Raw genomic sequence first — 23,466 nt, 5'->3', positions numbered from 1 at the left:
CTCAAACCTTTAAATTTTGAGTTGTTTCTCTTTTGAACTGGCTCGCCGCGTCGTTATGTTATGTTGATAGACTGTTTTTGTGTCACGAATGTTTTCTCCTACTTTGTACATGCCGTTTTTTAAGTAATTTTAATTTCCTCAATCTTTATTTACTAGGATTGTGAGCTAATAAATAAATTTCACTTCCAACAAAAATAGTTATTTTGGAACACTTTGCAGAAATTTCAGGGTTGGTGCAATTACTTGCATTTTCATTTATATTTTCAACCTATAAAATAAGATATAAAATTATTTAAAGACATGTAGTTCTGATATCTAGGTTATATCAGGGACTTTCTACATAAGTAAAATATGTCTACCTACTAAATAACTGCATTTAGCTTGGTTGACACAAAAGGTTTTTAATAAAAGGCCAAGCCGCCCAGGACTATAGTTTAGTCTAATAATAAGTCCACATGAACTTAGAGTACATTAAATATATCAGAATGATACCAAAATCATTTACGTATAGTAGCGAGTACCTATCTAATTCCTAAGACATTAATATATAATTATTAGGTACTGTAAACGCCAAGTTAAACTGGTTTGCCATACACCACTGCTTTCATAGGGTCTGGCGCTGCGGTCTGCTCCGAGAGTCTACCTGGATTGCTACGGAGAACGAGAGAAGCTCGCTATGACGTCACAGAGCATTGAGTTAGAATTCACTGCTCTAAGCTCTACCAATAGGCCTACATTCAACCAATATTTTAAAATTTTATACTCTTGATTACACGACTTTTAACACTGTATATATAATTGTGGACCTAGAAAAGAAGTTTGACAGAGTGGATTGGAACAAACTGATGGACATCCTGAAGAAAATAAGTGTGGATTGGAAAGACAGAAGGCTGTTCAGTAACCTATATATTAGAGACCGGCAAATCAGACAAGACTCACTCTTTATTTTATGGTCCAACACGGCAGAAAATTCTTGATTAAAGAAATATAGTTTTACAATTTATTACACTACAGAATTTCATAAAATAATAACATAAATATTATACATTTTATTTTTCTGCAAAGTGTATCTGACTCAAGAAATAACGGCAGGTAATTCTTGATTAAAGAAACACAGTTTTACGATTTATTGCGCTGCAGAATTCATAAAATAATAAGACAATATTATACATTTCATATTCCTGCAAAGTGTACCTGACTCAACAAAATAGTAACATTTCGTAACTTGTGACCAGTTGAGAAGGGATGAAAAGGAAAGTGCAAGTAATTTATAATAAATGTTGGCATTTAATGGATATTATGTTGACGAGAAATAGTTTTCTTTGTCTTTATTAACGGTGCGTTTCAGAAGACAACAAATTAAGTTTTCAGTAGTTTGTCTATATCTGTAGGCTTCTTGTCAGGTTTGAATGACTTTGTTCATATTTATCATGCATCTGAAAGCAGCAGTCTGGCGCAAGTCGGCAAAACACAACAGTCCTTTCGGGCCACTCTTAGGACTGTTTGGGAGTCGCGTGCAACCATACTGCCTGCCTGCTTGTGAGGGAAGGTTGCAGGCGGGCGAACGATACTAAGCGTAAGCCCGATCACGGACGTAAACAGTCATGGGCAAGCCTGAGAGACATTTTGCCTGTCTCTGCTACATATGGAGCGAGTTAAAGTAAGGATAGGAGAATAAATGTCTGAATGAAGCGAAATAGGGAGAGGAGTACGACAAAGATGCTCTTTATCATCTAACTTGTTCAACATCTACTTGGAGGATTTGGTGAAGAACTGTTTTCAGAACATGGGAGGGGTAAAAGTAGGAAGAAGAAGAATAAAGTGCATAAGATTTGCTGATGACATGGCATTGTTAGCAGAAAAGGAGATGATACTAAGGGATATGCTTCTAGAGCTAAATGACAGCTGTAAGCAGTATGGAATGAAGATAAATGCAAATAAAACGAAGACCATGGTCATAGGAAGAAGAATAAGGAAGGTAAATTTTCGAATTCTAAATAAGGCAGTAGAGCAAGTGAACAGCTTCAAATGCTTGTGATATACTATAAGCAGTAACATGAGCTGCAGCGAGGAAGTCAAAAGTAGGATAGCTATGGCAAAGGAAGTTTTTAATAGAAAAATGAGCATCTCCTGCGGACCTCTGGAAAAAAACTAAGGAAGAGACTAGTGAAGTGCTTTGGGTGGAGTGTGGCATTGTACAACGAAGTGGAGAGAAACGAATATAAGCATTTGAAATGTGGATATGGAGAAGAATGGAACATGTGAAGTGGACAGACAGAATAAGAAACGAAGTTGTGTTGGAAAGCATGGGTGAAGAAAGAATGATGCTGAAGCTGATCAGAAAGAGAAAAAGAAATTGGTTGGGTCACTGGCTGAGAAGAAACTGCTTACTGAAGGATACACTGGAAGGAATGGTGAACGGGAGAAGAGTTCAGGACAGAAGAAGATATCAAATGATAGACGACGTTAAGATATATGGATCATATGCGGACACTAAGAGGAAGGCAGAAAATAGGAAAGATTGGAGAATGCTGGATTTGCAGTGAAAGACCTGCCCATGGGCAGAGCATGCATGTATGTATGTATGTATATATGTATGTATGTATGTATGTATGTAGGCCTATGTACAGTATGTACTCGATACTCCTCACTTAAATTTTTATATTGTCTTATGACTCGAGCTTTGACCTTTAACGATCTCTTTACTTTAAAGATGAATATGTACAAGAAGATCGGACACAATTATTTAAAAAATGATCACAAAGTAATTTTACATTTTATACTCTAATATGCAGCATATTAACTGGAATGTTTCTTATCACTGTTAATAACAATCAATAAATGTTTATAAACCATGTTGAAATACATAAATTATTATGTATTGGTTAATATATAATTCAATGTTTTGATACATTGTGAAAATACAATTCCATAAATTAATACCGTCCTTATTATACTGAAATATACAATATTATACCTAAGATATATTTGAATGAGTCTGTCATTAAATTTATAATATTACATAATTACAACGCTTGAAACATGCAAAACATAACGTGGATAACAATAGAAGGCTGTGTATACTATTGCTTATAAAACAAACGAACGTACTTTAGGTACATGGTGAAATTGCTGCAGAAGTCGTTTGAAGGTTTTTAGCCCACAAAAGCTTCTCACAAAGTTACTATCGGTAAGTAAAATAATTTTCAAATTGTAATAAATATTAGACAATAATCAAACATCAAAATCCTTAACATGATGAAGTAAGAGTATAAAGTTCGGTGCCCGTGGCACGATCCCGCGAGAAACTTTAAATAAACTTAATTTAAAATTTTTGATGCACCGATTGATGCCATAGGATTTCATGTGTTAAAATAATCCTTAGCTATAATTAGTCATTATTTGTACTCAAACGTTTATTGTAAATTATTCCCTATGTTTTCTCATCATTTATCTTAATGTTCTTTTTTCTTTCAAATTGTTACATACATACGAGTAAATGTTTTCAATCATTGTTCATTGTGAATTGATTAGTAGGCCGATCTATGAACCCTTATTTAGGGCGGCTTTTGTTGATACAAATTTATATCATCCTTCACAGTAATTATTTTTAAATCTTACTCAAGAGACTAAGACTCAATTGGACCACATTCTGCAGAAAGGAACCAATCCACAAACAAATTTAATGTCTCAATAATTAAATAATTGCAGTGATCAATATTTTGAACAAAGGTTTTGGATAAAGCAATAAGTATGTAGTTATATTTACTTGCGAATTTATCACTCACCTTTAACTTTAAAGTGCATTTTTCTCAGTTTAGGTTTAATATGGGTTGGTTCCTTTCTGCAAAATGTGGTCCAATTAATGTTACGCAGTTTTAAAGTTGACTCGTCCCCTGTTCATTACCAGTGGTTTCTAACTCCAGCTTCAGAGTCAAGACACAGCTGGCTCTTCATGCACGAGCATACTTGACCCGAAGTGGCTGTGACGTAATTTAATTACCAGTCTTAGAGATCCAAGATAATTAGAGTACAATATGCGAATGTTCAGATACAAATCTGAGGTGAAAGAAATGAGATAATCGCTACAAGCAAATTCATACTTTAACTAGAGAAAAGAAATAAACATTATAGTCAGACAAAAACGTTTGTTGCGTCCAGGTATTAATGTTGCTTAAAGCAGTAATTTAATTTCACCAATAAAATCTAAATTTCATCATCATCATCATCATCATCATCATCATCATCATCCATTCAAGTAGTAGGCCTAGTGGTCTGTTACCCAAAGATCTTTTCTCTCGAGGTATGTAAGTTATGTGAGGAAATTGCACTTTTTCCTTTGTTGATGATAAAACAAATATAAAAAATTGTACCGAAGAAGAAGGTAAATTTAACCTCGCAAAAGTTGTGAAATTTTTTTTAATTTAAATTTTTCCACCGCAAGCGGAAGAATTTATACTTCAACCTCTTCTCAAGATGACAAATTCGGTGCATGTGTTAAAATTCGTTGCCTTTTCACTCTGGCTTTACTTGCGGGAATTGGTTTGGATTCATAGGCTATCCTTAAATAATTTAAATGCAATTTCCATAAGAGCACAAGCTATATTTTCAACATTTGTCAGCATGTCAACTCATAGCTTCTCAGGAAAGAATTAATGGCTAGATCTCTTAAATATATTTAAAAATTGATGTAAAAGAAATCGGTTATGTGATAAGTTTTCTCCCAAAATTTCACTTTTGTTTACATTTCCCATTCTATCCTTTTTCGTCACCTATTACCATATTAATATGACATCATTTTCTCGATGGTCTCTGCTTTTTAAGAGAGGTGTCAAATAATTATATTCCGTTACCCAGCTATGTTTTTATCATTTATATAAACTAAACATCCTCATGTATCTTATAACACTTAAGTTTGTGACTTATACATTTTATGAGATATGACAGAAATAGGCCTACTTGTGAGTTGCTTACTATTTCCGTACAGTAATCACCTTACTTGCCCCTTGGCAGTCAGTTCTCGGAGATCTTTGAACGTCTCATATATTTTTTTCAACTCCCTTATAGGTTATCGGTAGTTCGTAACATCCATCTCTTAATTCTCATTTTTCTGATATCATACTCCACATTTTCAATATATATTTCCGTTGATCTTCTTTTCCTTCTTCGTTCCTCCAGATTTTCTTCTGAAGATATTTTAGGTTCGCGCTGTGCTTCCATTCTACAAATATTCCTCAGCCATCTTAACTATATGGATTTAATTTTAGTTACCAAATCTAAATCTTGGTTAAGCTCTACGAGTTCTTCATTTGATCTTATTCTCCAATTTCCTTCTTCGCACACTAGTCCAACGCGTGGGAAATCTTGAGAATAAATACAAATTACTTTCCAAAGTTGTCGCAATACAAGAAATCACTAGTTTCAGATTTATAGCGAGCTAAAAAACGAGTGCTTTTGCTTTGAGGACAATATTCTGCATACAAACTTTCGTCTATTATTGGCGGATTTCCATGTGAAATCTTCGAACTACTACTGCTGCTGCTGCTGCTGCTACTGCTACTGCTACTGCTACTGCTACTGCTACTACTACTACTACTACTATTATTATTAATTTATGGAATGAAGCTGTCCTGTTTCATTTTCTTGTTTTAGCAGAAAAGCCATTCCACTCTAAAAGATCAAGATTTGACATTGCTAACTCCGATTTTTTTTTTTTTTTTTTTTTTTTACATTTTCGGACATGTTTAAGACTAAAATAAATGTAACGCGTGTATATTTATATTGCTTTTGTACAAAAATCAGTATTTCCGCATATAATTAAATTACGAAATTTTCGAAAAAACCGCGTGCACCACTTCTTCGATCAAACTAGGGTATCTCCGATTATAATCATTCATATTATTTAGTGTTGGACTCAGATGAAAGGTAAAAATATACAGTATTCATGTATTGTTATGAAGATTTATACAGCTACAATGAAAGTATAGCATGTAGATATAGGCCAATTTCCTACTTTCTTCAATTAACTGGTCATATTCACAATATGTATCCGTTTATTCAAGAGAAAATACGCAGAAAACACAAGTTGTGAAGATGGTTGTTGTAACCTGAATGCGAGTTCTGCACTTGGCGTGAAAGAAACCTGTCCAGTGGTCTTCAGCGCATGCCCGTACACAGCGACGTTTTGAAAATATAGCCGAGAATCAAAGACTCCTCAATGCAGCTAAGATAGCGAACATCGCGTACGCAGCTCTGTGTGGCCAGTCCAACTGTGAATAAACAGAGCTGTATCTTGCAAACATAGCGAACATCGCGCTGTGTGGCCTCAGTATAATTCTCGCAGTCGTATGTGACAATAGGTCTGTTACATAATTATAATATCGAAGTCAGCAATAAACCCCTCCAAGTATAACATCGACTTATACAGTTTTCTGAGCATCTATCTGGGCAGTATAAGGTCGTTTTACTAGCTCTGTATTAACTTTGCACACAGACTCTATACTTTACTGTGTTGTGTAAGGTTCGTTACAACACACGCACTATGACAATGAAGATGTTTCGATTACCAAATGAAACATAATTAGCATTGTTGTTAACTTAAGTTCATATCAGTAGTAAAACACATATGGTAAGCGGCAATATTCCTCATGTTACAAAATTACGCAGAGTTCGCCCAATACATATTGCAGTGTAAGAAAAAATGCTTGATAAAAATACCAGCGGATATATTTTTGAGATACATGTTTCTATGGTCGTGTAGCTGTTATTTCCGGCGTGACTCTTCCTCTTTGCTTACGTCTTAGCAAGTGAAGGCTCTATAAAGTCACGGAAGATAGTATCGCTCGCCATTTTTGTTCTTTCGTTGCCGAGCTACCAGACGAGGAATCTATTTGCCGCACCGTTAAACATTATCATGTCGTAGCTCTTATGATAATAAATCAAACGCACTGTAATTGGGCAAATAATTGAGCGGCAAATAACGTCCTCGTGTGCTTTCTGCGAACGCCAACGAAAGAACAAAAATGGCAGGCGATTATATTAAGTATTTATCGAGCCTTAGGAAGAGCATAACGTCATCAGCAGCGAATGACAAGACGCACACGTTTAAATGTAGCAGACCTGCAACGTGACTGAGTACCGGAAATAAGAGCGACGGGACTATAGTGAATGGCTTTTTCCACTCAGGTTGCAAAAACGTTCTCTTTTTGTTTGATTTTTAACGACGCTGCGTCAGCTACTATGTTATTTAGCGTCGATGGAATTGGTGATTGCGAGATGATATTTGGTGAGATGAGGCCGAGGATTAGCCATAGATTATCTGACATTCGCCATACGATTGGGAAAACCTCGGAAAAAACAATCAGGTAATCAGTCCAATCGGGAATCGAACCCACGCCCGATCGCACCCAGATCAGCAGGAAAACGCGCCTGTAGGAATGTTAAGCGATAATAAAAACTTAAACAAAAATTTAGGAATACGAAATAAACATAATAAAATTAGGATATGGATATACTAATATTTAGTACCCTAGTAAAAATGAGGCATTAAGACACAAGAAACAATGACCCATTCCGATAGACGCCAAGTTGAAGCATAATTTGTGCGATGGTAGGGCAGACTATGTTTTTTTTTTTTTTCATTGCTTTATTTTACGACACATAACCAACAGCGTTGGTTATGTATACTTCGTTCCATAATGTCTGACAGGAGATGAAAACATTGCCAGCAGAGGAGGAGAGAAGTATAATTGCTATTCAAACAATGGCAGGGGTACCATTCCAAGCTTGATTTGAAGTTGGGCGATCTGAAGCGTTCTACCTCCACCCAACTTCAAGACAAGCGTGGAATGAGACTTTTACCATTGATTGAATAGCAATTATACTTTTCTCCTCCTCTGCTGTCAATGTTTACTTCTCCTGTCAGACATTATGGAACGAAGTATGATGTTCAAGTGAGATGAAGGTGATAATGACAGCAAAGTAAGTCTATGTGCCTGCGCCGAAAGTTAACCAGCATTTGCTCTTAATGTGTTGCGGTAAAGCTCCGGAAGCAAGCTTAACCAGGTTACTTGTCTCAACCAGGATTTGAACTCGGCCCCGCTTGTTCACGGTCAAGCATGCTAACCGTTACTCCACAGCGGTAGACGGCAGAATGTGTTATGGATAGATAGTCACGCTACTAGTTCTCTGAAGTCCTGACTGAAACTCGATGGGTTCTCTACGCCCGATCTTAGTTGTGGATATTCCCCTTTTTTAAAAATAGCTGTAAGATGTGGAAATAATAGCATTACAACTATATTATATTTCGATCGGTGAACTATGTTACTAGTCAGCGATGGAGGGGGAAAGGAACTGGCCATCCTACTCTATCATCTCCTGACTTAGTTGGCTATTAGTGATGTCTCATTGATGTTATTTATGAGCAGGCTTCGAGACTTTGGACCCGATACAATAAGTTTACTGTGCATGCACTATAGGTTGTTGACTCGCTGCAGGTAGATAGAGATGTGTTGAGGTAACAACGTTGGTATTTAGAGTAGAGTACGGTAGAATGGGGAAACACACATATGTACATTCTGAAAATAAATATACATTGCACAATGATAATGTAAAAAGAATGTGAAAAGCATTTATTCTCCTGTCTTTTATAAGCATTTCTGTTTAATTATACACTGTTAATGGTGGAAATAAGCATGTAGCAATTTTAATTTTTTTCATTTATCCTATTGGTCGTCTTTTGGAAGTGCAGTTACTGTACCGAATTGCAATGTACCTACTACAAGATACATTTTCAGTGCCTCAAACGTAAATCTTTTTCGGTTATCTGCCAAAGTTTGTACTGTAGAAAGCTACGCTCTACGTCGCATGACGTGATAGGAGCAAAACGAAAAAAACCTAACATCATTGCAGTCTCTAAGAGATAGTCCAGTCCTTTATTCTCGTGTGACTCTATGTCCACTAATTTGCTGTTTATGTTACACAATGTTCCATATCCGTTATTTTTACATAAAATTGACTTCCACTTCTGTTTTACACGTTCAGTAACCGATGTACTTGATGTCTCATTCATTCGCTGCATCATTTTCTAAATTAATTTGAGGGCTTCCGCCATCTCTTGCTCTGACTTCTCTAACCGTGTAATAGTTTCAGACAGTTTGTATGAAAACCAAATTATTCGTCAGAACCTTCAAATCTAGAGCGTTTTCCTTTGCGTATTTGTTGGCATTCATTCTATAGTACCCCCACCCACTGTACGCTTTACCACTATACTCAGTACGCCGTTATGGGGATTTCCCACTGAACTGCTCTATTGGGTCCGAAGTCTCGAAGCCTGTTTATAAGGTTCCAACCAGTCTTCGGACTGCTGACTAAACATTCAACATTATATTTTCTTGTATCAAGTGTGTGTGTTTATTTTATGAGCAAATGGATCTTAACACCTGATACTCTGGTATGAACAGTAGTAGTGGTGTTTGTTACCTGCATCACTAGTACTTCTATTATTCCTCTTTGGAGTACGTATATTTTAATTTTTTATCCACTTTTAAATGAAATTAGTTAGTTTACATCTTTGTGCTTTAAGTTAAACCTCTCACTTATAAACATTTCTTCTTAAATTGCAGGTAACCTCTTGTGACATCCTTATAAGACGATGAAACAGTAATAAATATCCCAAATTAATTAAAATTATAAATTGAACAGAGTCGAAAATGAGTAGAGTGTACACCGCTTCCCGCGTCATGCGCCCGAACTACCCGGCTTATTACTACAACCTGCACAATGTCCAGGCCATTGCGAGCGATGCCTCCAACACTTCGGTCGTCTATTCCGACACTAACGACACCCAAGATGTGTTGATTAATTTCATCGAACAACCATCTCTCAAGGAATTGTTCAGACGGCGCCGACCTCAAAAGAGGCGTTCTAACAGGTACGATATTTCTTTATTCTTTATCCTCTCGACTAACGCCTTTTTTTTCTCGATACCAAAACATGAAGTATGAAGATAAATTAATTAATGTTATGCTACAAATAATCGACTTTTATATTTTCAAGGAAATATACGTTTAGAGCAGGGCTGGGCACCGGGAGCGAATCCAAACTCCAAACGGGGACACTTAATATTCATCTGTCACGGCATCAACGCTGCGCGGTATTCGGCGGGGAAGAAAGGGGTTGAAGAGAAGTCATATGGCTTCCCGTGACAGAGTAGAATTTACTTTTGGTGCCCAGTCCTGGTTTAGAGCATCCTCGAATCGAAATACTGATTTTGGACATGCATGTGTACAGAGATCTCTTGAATTATTTGACGCATTTTATTCATTTCCAATTTGCCAGTTTAGCTACAAATAAAGTTATCCGGAAATTACTTACATGGATAATTTTAGAAAAAAACTGAATTTATCTTACTTGAATTCAGAAACTCACACTGGCGATTTCTTTCAAATAAAAATACCGATTTTATTTGTGGTATTTTTATTGTGTTAACTAAGCAGAAAAATCAGTCTGTAATTAGTAAAAGTTATTTACTAATATCAATGTAGGTGTACACTTATATTGCGATTTTAGTGTAACATTTTACCCACCTCTATCAGTTGCTTATACAATTATGTAGGAAGGATATTCCTTTCTTAAAATATTAAAGCCATGGTTTTTCTGAACCGAAGCATGCGGTGTGCGAGATGTGAAGCCCGCCTCGCACAAATCTGGACAACACGAGAAGTAGTGAGTGGTTTTTATAGCTGCGAGATACGCAGACCTCACACCTCGCAGTTATAGAAACCACTCACTATCTCTGAGCGTATTCCGAATCTCAGCGCTGAGCAATCTGATGCCATCACGGTGTTCCGAATTTCACCGATGGAGTCACTGATGCTCCACCGGTGTCGCACCGGTGCCATCAGCTTGCAGAGGTGGTGGCAGTCTCCATCAGTGAATCTGATTGGTTCTTGTATAGGGCGGGAATTAGCAGACGAATGACATCGTCTACTGTTGTGTCATGGCGGTGTGTTCTGCTTTAGTTCTGCTGTATTGTTTGTAATGAGCATAACGTAAAAACAATATGTTAATGGCTTATGAGCGAACATGTCAACGGACCAGTTACTACTGGTTCAAGAAATAAATTGGTTATGCTCTCTTTTCTTTGAACGAGATGGCAGTACGGAAATTTCGCAAAATTTTGCTAGCGTAGCACAGACGACAACTTATACAGTCGCCATGACAGGCATCGATCCTTCCAGAGTTTTGTTCCAATTTCGCTGCAGCGTGACGTCATTGTTGTCCACCGGTCTGGTGAGATTCGGAATACGCTGTCTCATGTAGTCCGGATTTGTGCGAGGCGGGCCTCGCATCTCGCACGCCGCATGCGTCGGTTCAGAGAAACCAAGGCTTAAGAGTCACTAGTTGTAAGCAACTTTTGTTATGCGTGGGTAAATTTCTACAGAAGCAATTAGTATTACAAAGGCGTGTCTACTTAAAACGTAAAATTCATACGTGAACCGGACAATTAATACTTGAAGCCAGTGACCGATATATGAACAGCAAAACCCGTTGTGGGTGGGGAGGGTAGACCTTATGGAGCCCAGATGCTTAGGAAATTTATGGAAAGTTATTATCGATGGTTTCTTATTAGCTTAGATTTTGTTTCTATTTCCTAATTTTAGCTACTTTCTTTCCGGACAGCAGGTGGTATTGTTGAAGACTCTAATCTTGAACCTGACAGGAATGCGATGCGACCCTACACTTCGCAATAATAACTCCTATCAGTTTGGAGTCATGTTCTGGAATGAATATTTGATGAAACTTTTACTTTGGCAAAGAACGCACTTGCTTTTAGAGGTAAAAATCAGCATGACAACTATGACAGAGACACTTTACAAAAGAAAGGTTTGAACTTTTCAAAAGTGTAAAAGGTCAAGGATATGATGAAGCAGCAGACATGAGTGGGTGCTACTCAGGAATGTAAAAAAGGATCCTTGATGTTGTCATTCACTCCCACTGTGAAGTCAGTAATTTGAACCTTGTCATTAATGACATAGTTAAATGTAGGCCTATCAAAGAGATAACAAGCCGTTTCCCTCGCTCTATAAAATTTTTATGTTTATTTTCGTCATAATATTCTTTCATCTTTCAATGAAGATCCTTGGGTTCCTCTGAAGAAACTCAACCCCACTAGATGGGCAGCAAGATTCCAATTTATACTTGCCCTCAAGCTCAGGTATGATGATAAACCCGTAATATTCTTTTTTCTCTAAAACATGATTCTGGAGATTCATGAAAAAATCTTCTATGTAATGGATCGATTGGTGATGTACTTCCATTTTCCGGGACAAACCGGAATTAGGGATAACCGGGGTCGAATTATAATCTAAATCTTGTAAGATATCTCCGAGTAGGACTTTTAAAAAGAAAAAAAAAAACATTCACTACAATTTTAGTAATAATCATTTTTATTTAAACTATAAAAACAAAAGAAATTGTACCTTTGTTTTGGTTATGACTAGTTATGAGACTCTGTGATGAAGAAAAATAGATTATTGTGACATTGGGAACACCCATTCTCACACAACCTACTCGTAAGTGCTCAAAATGCCAACCATCATGTGCCAAATAACGCTGCAATCTTCTTATGCTCTGAGTTGATCAGAGAACTTCAGCACTGCTGAAAGACCCACAGGCTGCTCTAATTCTTTCTTTCATGTCGTCTCTTATTGTTGGACGCACTTGGTAGACGATTTTTAAAATCGCTCCCGCAAGAAGTCATGTGGAGGTAAGTCAAGAAAGTGGCGAGGCCAAGCTACCGGTCCTCCTCGTCCAATCCACCGTCTGGGGAATAACTGGTCAGCAAGTTACCGAGCCATTAGTGGACTGCCATCCTGTTGAAGCCACATTGTTAACCTTAACAGCGAGAGGAGCACCACCGAGCAGTACGTGTGGCTCACGACAGGAATAACTTGGCTGTGAGATCAAACTGCGCATGCGCGGACTTCGTTAATGAAAACCCAAACTAACTAAACCTAACGTTCGTATATGCAATGTGTATAATCGGAGTACGAAGGGAACTTCTTGATTTGATCTGATTGTGCACGCAAAAATAAATCCAGCTATGGATCACGCTGGTAATGCATGATAAGTCCGTTAAAGAAATTTTAAAACTTGGTGCACTCAGACAACCCTGTAAAGATTATTGCCTGGACAGATGCAGCTCGCGTAATGCAAGCGATGGATGAGACGAGAAATGTAAACGTAACACTCATAATAAAATTGTTTTAAGGGAAATTTGGTTTCTTGTAGCTATATAAGTTTACCTGTTACTACTTTAAAAATTAAAGTGGGAAGGAACTATTTCTAATTGGCTGAAGAAAATGCTTGTAATACGACAAACGGATATTTTTTAGTCATTCATTAGATTTGTAAAACATAAAATAAGCTTTTCTTCTCTCTGTTCACCACCGAATATTTAATTTAAAATTAAGTCGAAGATATTAAAAATAATATTTTTAATTTAGTTGTTTAACATAAAATAAGAATATCATATTTTTCTTTTTTTCTTTAGAGTTTTAAATGTTTTAAAGTGTTGTTCTTATAATGTGCTATAAGCATTATTATTGTTTAAGTTCTCTAGAATGTTCAATTGAAATGGAAGGGTAGAAGTATGTTTAATTTTTTTAATTTATTTTGAAATAAGCGTATCTTATTATTTGCGTTTTCTGAACATCTGATTAAAATTAGGTTTATTTTAAATTTTTTTAGATATTATTTAACATGAAATGAGCAGTGTTCATTCTCCGCTCTCTAACTTAAACACAAAAATTAAACGGTATAGCCTATCATCTATATTTTCTCTTAAGAGTTTAAAAGCAATGCACGGGGCAATGACCTTCAACATCTCTGTTCATAACAAGCCGAGTGAAGAGATTGTTCAGTGCAACACAGTCTTATGTGCACTCTCTACTGATTACACAGCGTTGCACGATCTCGTAATTCATGCATTTTTAAATGCACATTTTTCTGGAAAGAACAGCAAAATGGTATTCGACTTTTTTTTGCCCTTTACTAAAGAAATCATACACCAGTATATTAATGACATTACTTACGGTTCAGCCTGTATACCGCTACCTATTTCCGTTACATTGCTTCTTCTTTTATTTCTAGACGAATTCGTAGAGTGCCAGTAGTTCCAAGTCAGATGTTCTGCCAGGATCCTCAATGTTATGGACACTACCAGGTAAAGAAAAAACGCATCCGACATCAACAGCGCTGCGCAACTCCAGTTTTTTACGAGCCGTGCCATTGTAACAGGTGAGATCGGAATAGCAAGGTTATTTTATGTGTGTGCTTCTTCGAAATAAGTCGTAACAGTATTCTGAATGAGTAGCTTCTTTCTCTTGAAATATCAAAATTTTCTTCTCATTGTCAGACTCGCGCACAAAAGTGTATGTAGCTTATAACTACAGTTAGTGTATAACCAAAAGAATCCATATGAATGGATCGATGGATGAATGGATGGACATTATATGTGTGTACGTTCACATGCATAATTATATGCATGCTCGTAGTAAAAATGTATGGATTGCACAGAATGCATTTTATATGAACGCATAAGGCTTTCGAACAACACAAGTAATATGGATGTACGCATGCAATATAAATATACGTAAAGACGGTTGCATCAACTCACTCGTAGTATTTAAACACGTGACCAGTATTCAGGTTTAATTCTCCTTTGCGTGTATATTTGTATATATGTAATTTTCCTCAGTGTTATTTAGTTATAATTTACATTTGAATTTGTTATTCTTGTAATTTGTAATATTGGTTCACTTACCGCTTGCATATTAATTGACTGTAACTTCTAGCCTTATATTATTTTGTAATTATTATTTAGTATGTTTGCATTATTTTACTCCACTTGTGCTTGTATAACTATATAAATTTTTATTAGTGTTCTTTAAATATTTGTCTGTAAAATTGCATCAGCTTCTTTTGTTTCTGGCAATGTGGAAGAGAAGGCCTGATGGCCTTAACTTCGCCAGAATAAATAAATAAATATTATATTAAAACAGCAGCTGCAGCAGCAGCAGCAGCAGCAGTAGCAGTGGTAGTAGTATAGGTCATTCGCTTTCTCATAAAACCAAGTGTTTGCGTGCGCCATAACTCTTAGTATGAGACCCTTACGGTGGGGCAGAGTCCTGCCCAGCCCATGGGCTGCTTTATCACTGCACAGCACTGGGCTACACAGTGTCGCACGGAACTAGCCCGTGACGTCACCCTGCATCACTGCACGGTAGCGGCGGACTGCTTGTGGAGCGGTTTAGTGCGGTGGACTTGTTTATATCAAAGCATAGAGTCCAAGTTTCCTCCTCTATCAGTTGCTTATGAATTGATTTGGCACGGGTTTGTGCTTGTGTGTACGATTCGATCAAAGATCAGCTACTTTTTCAAACGTTTTCTTTTTTTGAATTCTCTTTTTCAAGATGAGACCAAATAATGGTGCATCGCAAAGAAAATACAGTCTCTGTGAGACTGCTATTACACTATCAAAGTTCTTTGACAAAGAATATTATATTTGTGTTCATTAAATTAAAAAAAAATTCTAGTTAACGATTACCATTATTGTTGATTATCGTTGCTGATGGAGTAAACGCACGGCTGACTGTGCAGCAGCGATATCTGATTACTTCACTACCCACAAAACGCGAGACGAAAAATAATTTTGCGATCTAGAGTGCCTCTATTGTGATCAGCAGTGCTGAGATTCCTTTAACCTGCGCGGTGCTGTAAACACTCAGCAACCACAGTCTAGTACAGCATATACAGTCACGAAGCTTGAGTTGTGAGGGTGCTAGGAACAATAGATTGTGCCGGTACTATTTCGCATTGTCTGTAATGAGGCGATATTAGCGATCCTAGTGGTTAGCAACTATCTATGGATGCATATTTACTACGTATTGAGCTTCGTGACTGTATATACTAGACTGTGCAGCAACTATGTTCGTAGAGAGAAAAAGAGACAGAATACCTTTACGATTCCATTCAGAAGCAGTGCTCGCGTGTTTACAGGTACAGTCGGATGAAAAATCTTCTAGCAGGTCAATGAAACAGTTTTCATGTGTGCTAATTTTTTCATTATTTAGCAACATTTGGAATTTAGCACAGTAAACTTCATTTCACTTTCAAAAGTAATTAAATAAAATACATAAATACAATACGCTTCTATGAATAACAAAAACTAGGCATTACAATTTGACATACATAAATAAAATATACTTCTATGCATAACAAATACCAGTACACGCTCCTAATGTTATCGAGAGCTGTTTCATAACATGATTGCACATAATTTTTGCGGAGGTTGATTGACATGGAGTTTTCCAGAGTTTTCCACATATGTATTTCACCATGAAATCTTTAAAAGCCAAATTTTCTACTTTGAAAATGGGAATATTGGCACTTACCAACATTTTACACAGGTCCATAAAAACTCTTATTGGGTATTTGTACTTCGTGAGGTGGACGGGAATTCTTCCTGTTGTGTTTTAACATGAATTTTCATATGTTCACTATGTCTTCTTGAATTACAGTATGATTGAACGAATGTCTTTTTTCCGCTCATATTTCCACATTACATACTTTACGAAATATATTACACTCTATCACACAAAAGAATTCACAGCCAAATTCATTTACCAATATTTGTTGCATGTTGTGTTTTCTTATTTTCGGCATATTTCTAAACAACGTAAGACTACGTTCTGACTAGCGCTTGTGCTCGTAACAAATTAAATGTTCAGAGGAGTAAGGCAAACAAACCTTCACGGGACGACTTCTTTGATATCGTATTCTCGGTGCAAGTGTACGCTCGTAACTGTATACGTCAGACTGCAGCTAGTCTAGACACCACGCAGTGTTGCCACGACCAACTCACGAAAATCAGGAGAAAACCATCGAAAAAACAGGAGATTACAGTAGATTGATTAAACATGAATTTCCTCTTCGTATTGTAATATTAATTACAAAACAGTATATACTGTAAGAAAGATGATACTGTTAAATTACTATATAGCACAACCCTAACCAATGAAATGGAACAATTTTGCTAAATATAACTACTGTCATCTTTACTCAGCGTATGTAATTAAGTCATGCAATTTTGTTTTTACACAGTAATGTCTCATTGACAATGATTCGGTAGAACGAGGTTTATTTTAAAGATGATATTAAAGACAGTAGGCCTACTGCATTAGCTACGATTATAACAGACGAAAAATATCTCTTTTCCTGCTATTGCGTAACTACCCTTTAAACTGTTCATTATTTTCCCACTCTGATTTATAATTCTGAGAGTATTTACTTTTCTTTCTTGCTAGACACTTTCACCCATTTTAAAAGATCACTGTGCAAGATATGTAACACAAAAATACCATTACCTCTACTTCACTCTCTCACTGTTACACGTGCACACAATCAGAAACAAACTTCACTACTGCACAAGTTTCGTTTTTATTCTGTTCCTCGGGTCCCCAAAACAATAATGAAATAACTTATCACATGCTTAAATTGCATGAAGATTATATACTTGAATGTATGTGTGTGCGTGCGTGCGTGCGCGTGCGTGTGCGTGTGTTTTTTTTATTTTATTTTTTTTATTGGACAGCATGTTCCATTACAAGGTTAGTAATACTACATGCCTTGTTGATCATTCAATACAATTCTAAATTACTATTAGATAATCACTATTAGATAAATGTCACATATGTCTTCAATGTTCTTTGAGTGTGGTTCATAATTATCTAGTTCCTTCCCATTTATGTTTATACTTGATACACTGCTATATCGCTAGTATTACTAAGAGATGAGTATTATATAGTTACACAATTTTCACTATGGCTACTGATTGCACTTGTTATATTGTTATTACACTACTATATACACTATTTACAACTCTGTTTCTTTCTTTGCTCTCTTCTTCTTCTTCCTTTTGGGGTTATAGCTTTTCTAAATTTACAGATTGAACAAATTCTATGTATTGTTTCTTATATTTAAGTATTAGTTCACTCAATATGTTAGTCCAGTGACCACCTAGTTTTAGGATGTTGTTTCTGAACACACTTCTTTCTTTATCAAGAATAGCACACTGGAAGATTAGATGCTCAGCTGTCTGATCGCCCTTCCCACAAAGGCATTCGGGGCTGTCCAATATGTGGAAACGGTGGAAGTAGGCCCTTAGTTTTCCGTGGCCGGTTAGGAATGCCGTAAGATTATTATTCAAGGGTATACTGACCCGGAGTCGGTCCTTTACACTGGGAAAATATGATTTGGTGACTGGTCCTTTAGTTGTTGTCTGCCAGTCCTTTTCCCATTGAGACATGCTTTCCTCTTGTAGTACTCGTAGCCACTCACTTTCAGGAATCCTCTCGTAGCACACTTCTAGGTCTTTATTCCTTGCTGCTCTCTTGGCTAATTTGTCTGCTAGTTCGTTGCCTGCAATACCGACATGCGCCTTGACCCATGTGTAGTGGATAGTCCATCTCTGCTCCTTCATTTTTCTGGCCTGTTTTCTGATTGTTTCAATGATATTTTTGTGGTTTTTGGGATTCCGTAGCGAATCTAATGTTATGAGGCTATCTGTATGGATTATAGCTGAATTCTGCTTATCCTGTAGGTTGTCGAATGTGGATATTTTTTCAAGTGCTTTCAAAATAGCTATCTGCTCAGCTTGGTTGTTCGAACATTGGCCATGTAATTTGAATTGCATTTGATGTGCGAGCTCTTGGTCTATAAAGATAGCAATTCCCGACCCCACTTCAGAATTACTTTTGCTTCCGTCTGTAAAGACTTCTACCGTGTAGTTCATATCTTCTTGCTTGTCGTTTAATTCAACTATATCTGCAGGATGCGGCCATTTGGTGTAATGCAGTGCTGTATCTATCTCATATCCTTGAAATCGATGTCCATTTTTAAATGTATAACAGCTAGCGATCTTGTGAATCTCTATTAAGATAGGTGTAGCCTTAGTTAAGATACACAGTGCTTCGTGAGATACAGTTCGGTAGGATCTCGCCATTTTTATGTTTATTAATCTCTGTACTCTCTTTATTTTTGCTGAGTTGTGTGACTTGTTCATTGCTTCTATCCACATCGGTGCCCCATATGAAATCAAAGGTAGAATTGCCCCTTTGTAAATAATTCTTAGTACATAGGTATTAAGCCCCCAGTTGATTTTTGCCGATTTACCTAAGGCGTGAATTAATTTAATGCATTTTTGAGTTACATTCTCTATGTGCTCGGTGAAGCTGAAGTTTTTGTCTATGGTAATTCCCAGATACTTTATGCTATCTTCTTGTGTTAACTTCTTGTTGTTTATGTAGATGTTAATCCCTCTTTCACCCACCCGTCTTCTTCCATTAATAACAAGTAGTTTGGATTTCTGGTCATTGAATTCTATTTTGTTACTCCTGGCCCAGTTTGCTACATTTTGAATTTCAATATTAGCATAGTTTTCTACTTCAGGGAGGCTCCTTCCTTGAATAATCATCAGAAGGTCATCAGCTTAGGCTATTACCTTAGTGTTCTTACTGTAATTTAGGTTAAGAAGAGAATCATATTGTATATTCCAGTAGCCTGGGCCAATGCAAGACCCCTGTGGGCATCCTTTACTTGGAGCTCTACTGGCTGTGACGCTGTTAACTGTTAGTGTAGCTCTTCGGTCACTAAGATAGCTTTTAGATATATTGTAAAGGTTTCTGGGACATTCCATAGATTTCAAGGAAGTCAAAATACTTGGCCACCACGCGGCGTCAAAGGCCCCCTTCAGTGCCACAGGCATTTCGTCTTTCATGCTTCGCAGTACATTTTCCTTCAAACACATAAGCGCATCGATTGTACCTGTCTGTGGAGTAAAACCGAATTGGTTTGTGTTCATTAGATTGTTAGAATACAAGTGGTGCGAAATCCGTGCTATGACCAGTTTCTCTAGGACTTTTGCTATTGTGTTTACCAGACTGATGGGTCGAAATTTGGAGATGTCATCAGCGTTTTCCTTCCCTGGCTTTATGATCGGGATAATCTTCGCTGTTTTCCATATCCGGGGGAAACATCCTGTCCGTAAACATCCATTATATATTGCTGTGGTAGTCTTGGGTAGTGATCTGAACACAAGGCGGAAAATTTCCATTGTAATGCCATTTTCTCCAGAAGCTTTATTTGTGTTAATTTTCTCTATAACAGAACTTACTTCTTGCTGTGTGAATGGCCTGTCATCCACCGTGTTAGGTAAGACCGCTGTCCCAGCTCTTGTCATCCTGTGCTGGACTTCGTCATCGCTTTCGACGTCATCTTGTATGAATGAGTCCATCATGTAGTTTATTGTGCTCTCGAGGTCGCTTGTGTACGTGCCATCTGGTTTCCTTAATGTTGATAAGGTGTAATTGTTTTTCATTTTCCCGGCTGCCACTTTATAGATAGCGTTCCACGGATTTGACGCATTGGTTACGTTGCAGTACTTTTTCCAGGACTCAAATTTGGCTTTCCTAATGGCGGACTCATACTCCCTTTTCCCGCCGAGGTATTGTTGTTTGCGTTGCTGTCTAAGTTGATCATTGCCTCTGGTCTTCTGATATCTTCGGCGCATAGCATTGGTTTTCTTCCTCAGTATCGATAGCTGTTGTGTCCACCAGGGTACTGATTTGTGTTGTAAAGGCTTTCTCGATGTCTTGCATGTTATGAATGACTTATTACAGGCTGATGTGATGGCGTTCTCGTAATTTTCAGCTACTGTCTCCATATCCGTCTCATCTGATATTATTATTTGTAATATATTATCTATGTCTTCTGTTCCATCAGCATGGTTTTGGACGTTAAATGCTTTTTTAATCTCTCTTTGTATATTTAGTTCAAATTTGACATAGTCTTCTTTTTTACACCTGTATCTCTTCCCTGAATAACTATATACATTGGTAAGTCTGTTCCCATATTCTATACTAAACTCGATCAGTCTGTGGTCGGAACAGCTAACATCATTAGAGCAGGTCCAGTTACGTACAAGTGGAAGCATCATGTTATTGGTGATTGTCAGATCTACGATACTAGTTCCTCTACTTGACTCATATGTAGTAACGTTTGTATTGCAATTGAGTATGTGCAGATTCGATCCTAGTATAAATTCCTCCATGATTTTTTCCCCTTTGGTTTGTTATTACATCAAACCATGTCTTTGATCTAGCGTTACTGTCTATTGCTATTAAGGTTGCTTTACCCTTTGCGTATTGTAGAAGTGCCTCTAATTTTATTAGATCCCTGCTTATGTCGTTAGTTATGTCGAAGTACACGCTTGCTGCTAAGATGCGTTGTTTACCTAAAGAAACTTCCAGAACTACCATATCTTCGTCTGAAATCTGGTATATTAATATGGCACCCAGTTGCTTATTAGAAACTATCACACAAGCGCTCTTCTTTCCTGTGCCTGAAGAAAATATTCTATGCCCGCGCGATATTCCCATTATATTGTTTTGATACAGGTATGGTTCTTGTACAAGCGCTAAATCTACACCTTGTTGCACGATCTGTTGGTCAAGGTTGTACATAGCGGCTTTGGAATGTTGTACGTTGGCCTGTCTGCAATTTAATAGAATACGTGTTGTCGCTTTCCTATTACAGTATGCAATGTTACTGGCCATACTAGTAATCTATATTTTGTTTGTATTTCTCTGTAACTGCTATGTAACTAGTGCAGCTCGTGTCCATCGAAGAATGGTTCACGCAGACAGATTGGTTTTTGCAATATCTGTTATAATTAATGCAATTAATGCACTTGAATTTACTGGTATCCTGAACTGGGCAGTCTTTTAAGCTGTGGTTTCCTGTACATCTAGGGCAATTTAATTCACCTTTACATACGCTGGCTCCATGCCCGAAACGACTACATTTAAAGCAACGAGTCACTATTAGGTAATCTTCCGCATAACATATGAGCCAGCCTACTTTCAATCTTGTCTCCAACAGCTTTTTCCTGGTCTGTGAGCCTACTTCGATTACCAGATTCCTAAACTTCCTCTTGGTATTGTAGATAAATTTAGGCTTTATATCGCCTAGATTCATGTTAAGTTCAGGATTCTGTGTGGTGATGACTTCTTCGGCATTTTCTAGGGTGATATTTTCAGAAATGTTGCGAATTATTAGGTTCGGGTTCCTTAGCTGAGGGATGTTCGATTCCAGCTGTTGGCAACACTTTTCATTAATCGCAGTATTAACCAGCTCTATTTCATTCTGGTTTCTCGTTTCAATCATTACCCTGCCGTCTCGAAAGGCCTTCATTGAGCAGATTCCTACTTTCATGTCGGTGGGATTGATGCTAGTCCTTATTACATTCTTTATTGCGTCGACCGAAAGGTCAGTTTTGGATTTAACTATAAGCCTATACCGTCGTTCGTTTGCCCTGCCACTTGCCGCTTCCGAGTACGACTTACGGATCGCGCCGAAGGATGTCAAACCCTCCCCGTTATTATTGCCATTGCCAGGTGTATTGTTAATGGTCCCGGGAGATTTAATCGCTGGGCCCCTCCTGTTAGCTTTCCGGTACGCATCTAGTTCCGCTCTAGTCGCACTAACTTCACTTTTTAGTACTTTGATTTGGTCACTTTCCTTTTCCAGGTTACTCCTTAGTGTTACAAATTGATTCCTTAGGGTGCTTACATTTTCTAATATAGTTTTCTTCAGCTCCTTCTTTATGTTACCAATTAATTCCAGAGTACTCACTAGTGTGTGTGTGTGTGTGTGTGTGTGTGTGTGTGTGTGTGTCTGTGTGTGTGTATATCCTTTCGTGGTAAGGTTTCAAACATTCGTTCTCTAATGTCACTCTGTAATTATGTTTCGACTATCGAGTGGATTGGAGAGACACATAACTCTGACCCATGTGTATAAAACATGGTCTGTATCTGCACAATGTGCTGTGTGCTAATATCATAATCCGCCGCTAGACTCCAGGCAAGAGGCGACAACTTGCTCCTTGTAAGAATCATTGTGGCGACGCGTTATGAGCAGGGAGACAAATGAAAACATTATTTGACTTGTGTATAAGATGCAAAAATAAGACATGGTGGCATAATATTGTATACAGTGTCTATCATCCTTATTCGTACATATCTAATTTAAACTAATAAGACAACATTATGTACAAAATAATTATACTCATATACTAATAGTAGTGTACCATGCTTTAAAACCATTTCTTAGAACGTTAATGTACAACCAGTTTTTATTTTAAGCTCTAATTAACAAAAATATTAATAAATAAATTACTTTGAAAGTAAAACTGTATGTCATTTATATTCGTACACTTGAGTAATTTTGACTTATTCGGGGGTGCCGTGCCTTAATGGTAACAGCGAGTGTGCATTACCGCGTGCTCTAGGGTTGTTTTGCTTCAGCAGCCAGTTCTGTTCAAAATGGGCAAGTCGAAGGAACTCA

At 37.3% G+C, this 23,466-nt stretch overlaps 1 protein-coding gene across 2 annotated transcripts in view; it reads left to right on the top strand.

Moving 5' to 3' along the window:
- The first annotated feature begins 3,123 nt into the window (after window positions 1-3,123).
- Window positions 3,124-23,466, top strand: part of LOC138711575 (uncharacterized) — a 119,498-nt gene continuing 99,155 nt past the window's right edge. For both annotated transcript variants that reach the window (XR_011335396.1, XM_069842732.1), the window contains exons 1-3: window positions 3,124-3,190; window positions 9,624-9,931; window positions 14,155-14,301. Coding sequence is in view for 1 of the 2 variants with exons in the window: in XM_069842732.1 (XP_069698833.1) it covers window positions 9,711-9,931; window positions 14,155-14,301 (368 nt within the window). In the remaining variant the exon portion in view is untranslated. The remainder of the gene's footprint in view (window positions 3,191-9,623; window positions 9,932-14,154; window positions 14,302-23,466) is intronic.

The sequence above is a fragment of the Periplaneta americana genome, chromosome 13, assembly GCF_040183065.1.
Source record: "Periplaneta americana isolate PAMFEO1 chromosome 13, P.americana_PAMFEO1_priV1, whole genome shotgun sequence".
Classification (NCBI taxonomy): Eukaryota; Metazoa; Arthropoda; class Insecta; order Blattodea; family Blattidae; genus Periplaneta; species Periplaneta americana.
The sequence above is the reverse complement of the archived record's forward strand: the minus strand, read 5'-3'. Positions and strand labels throughout refer to the sequence as shown.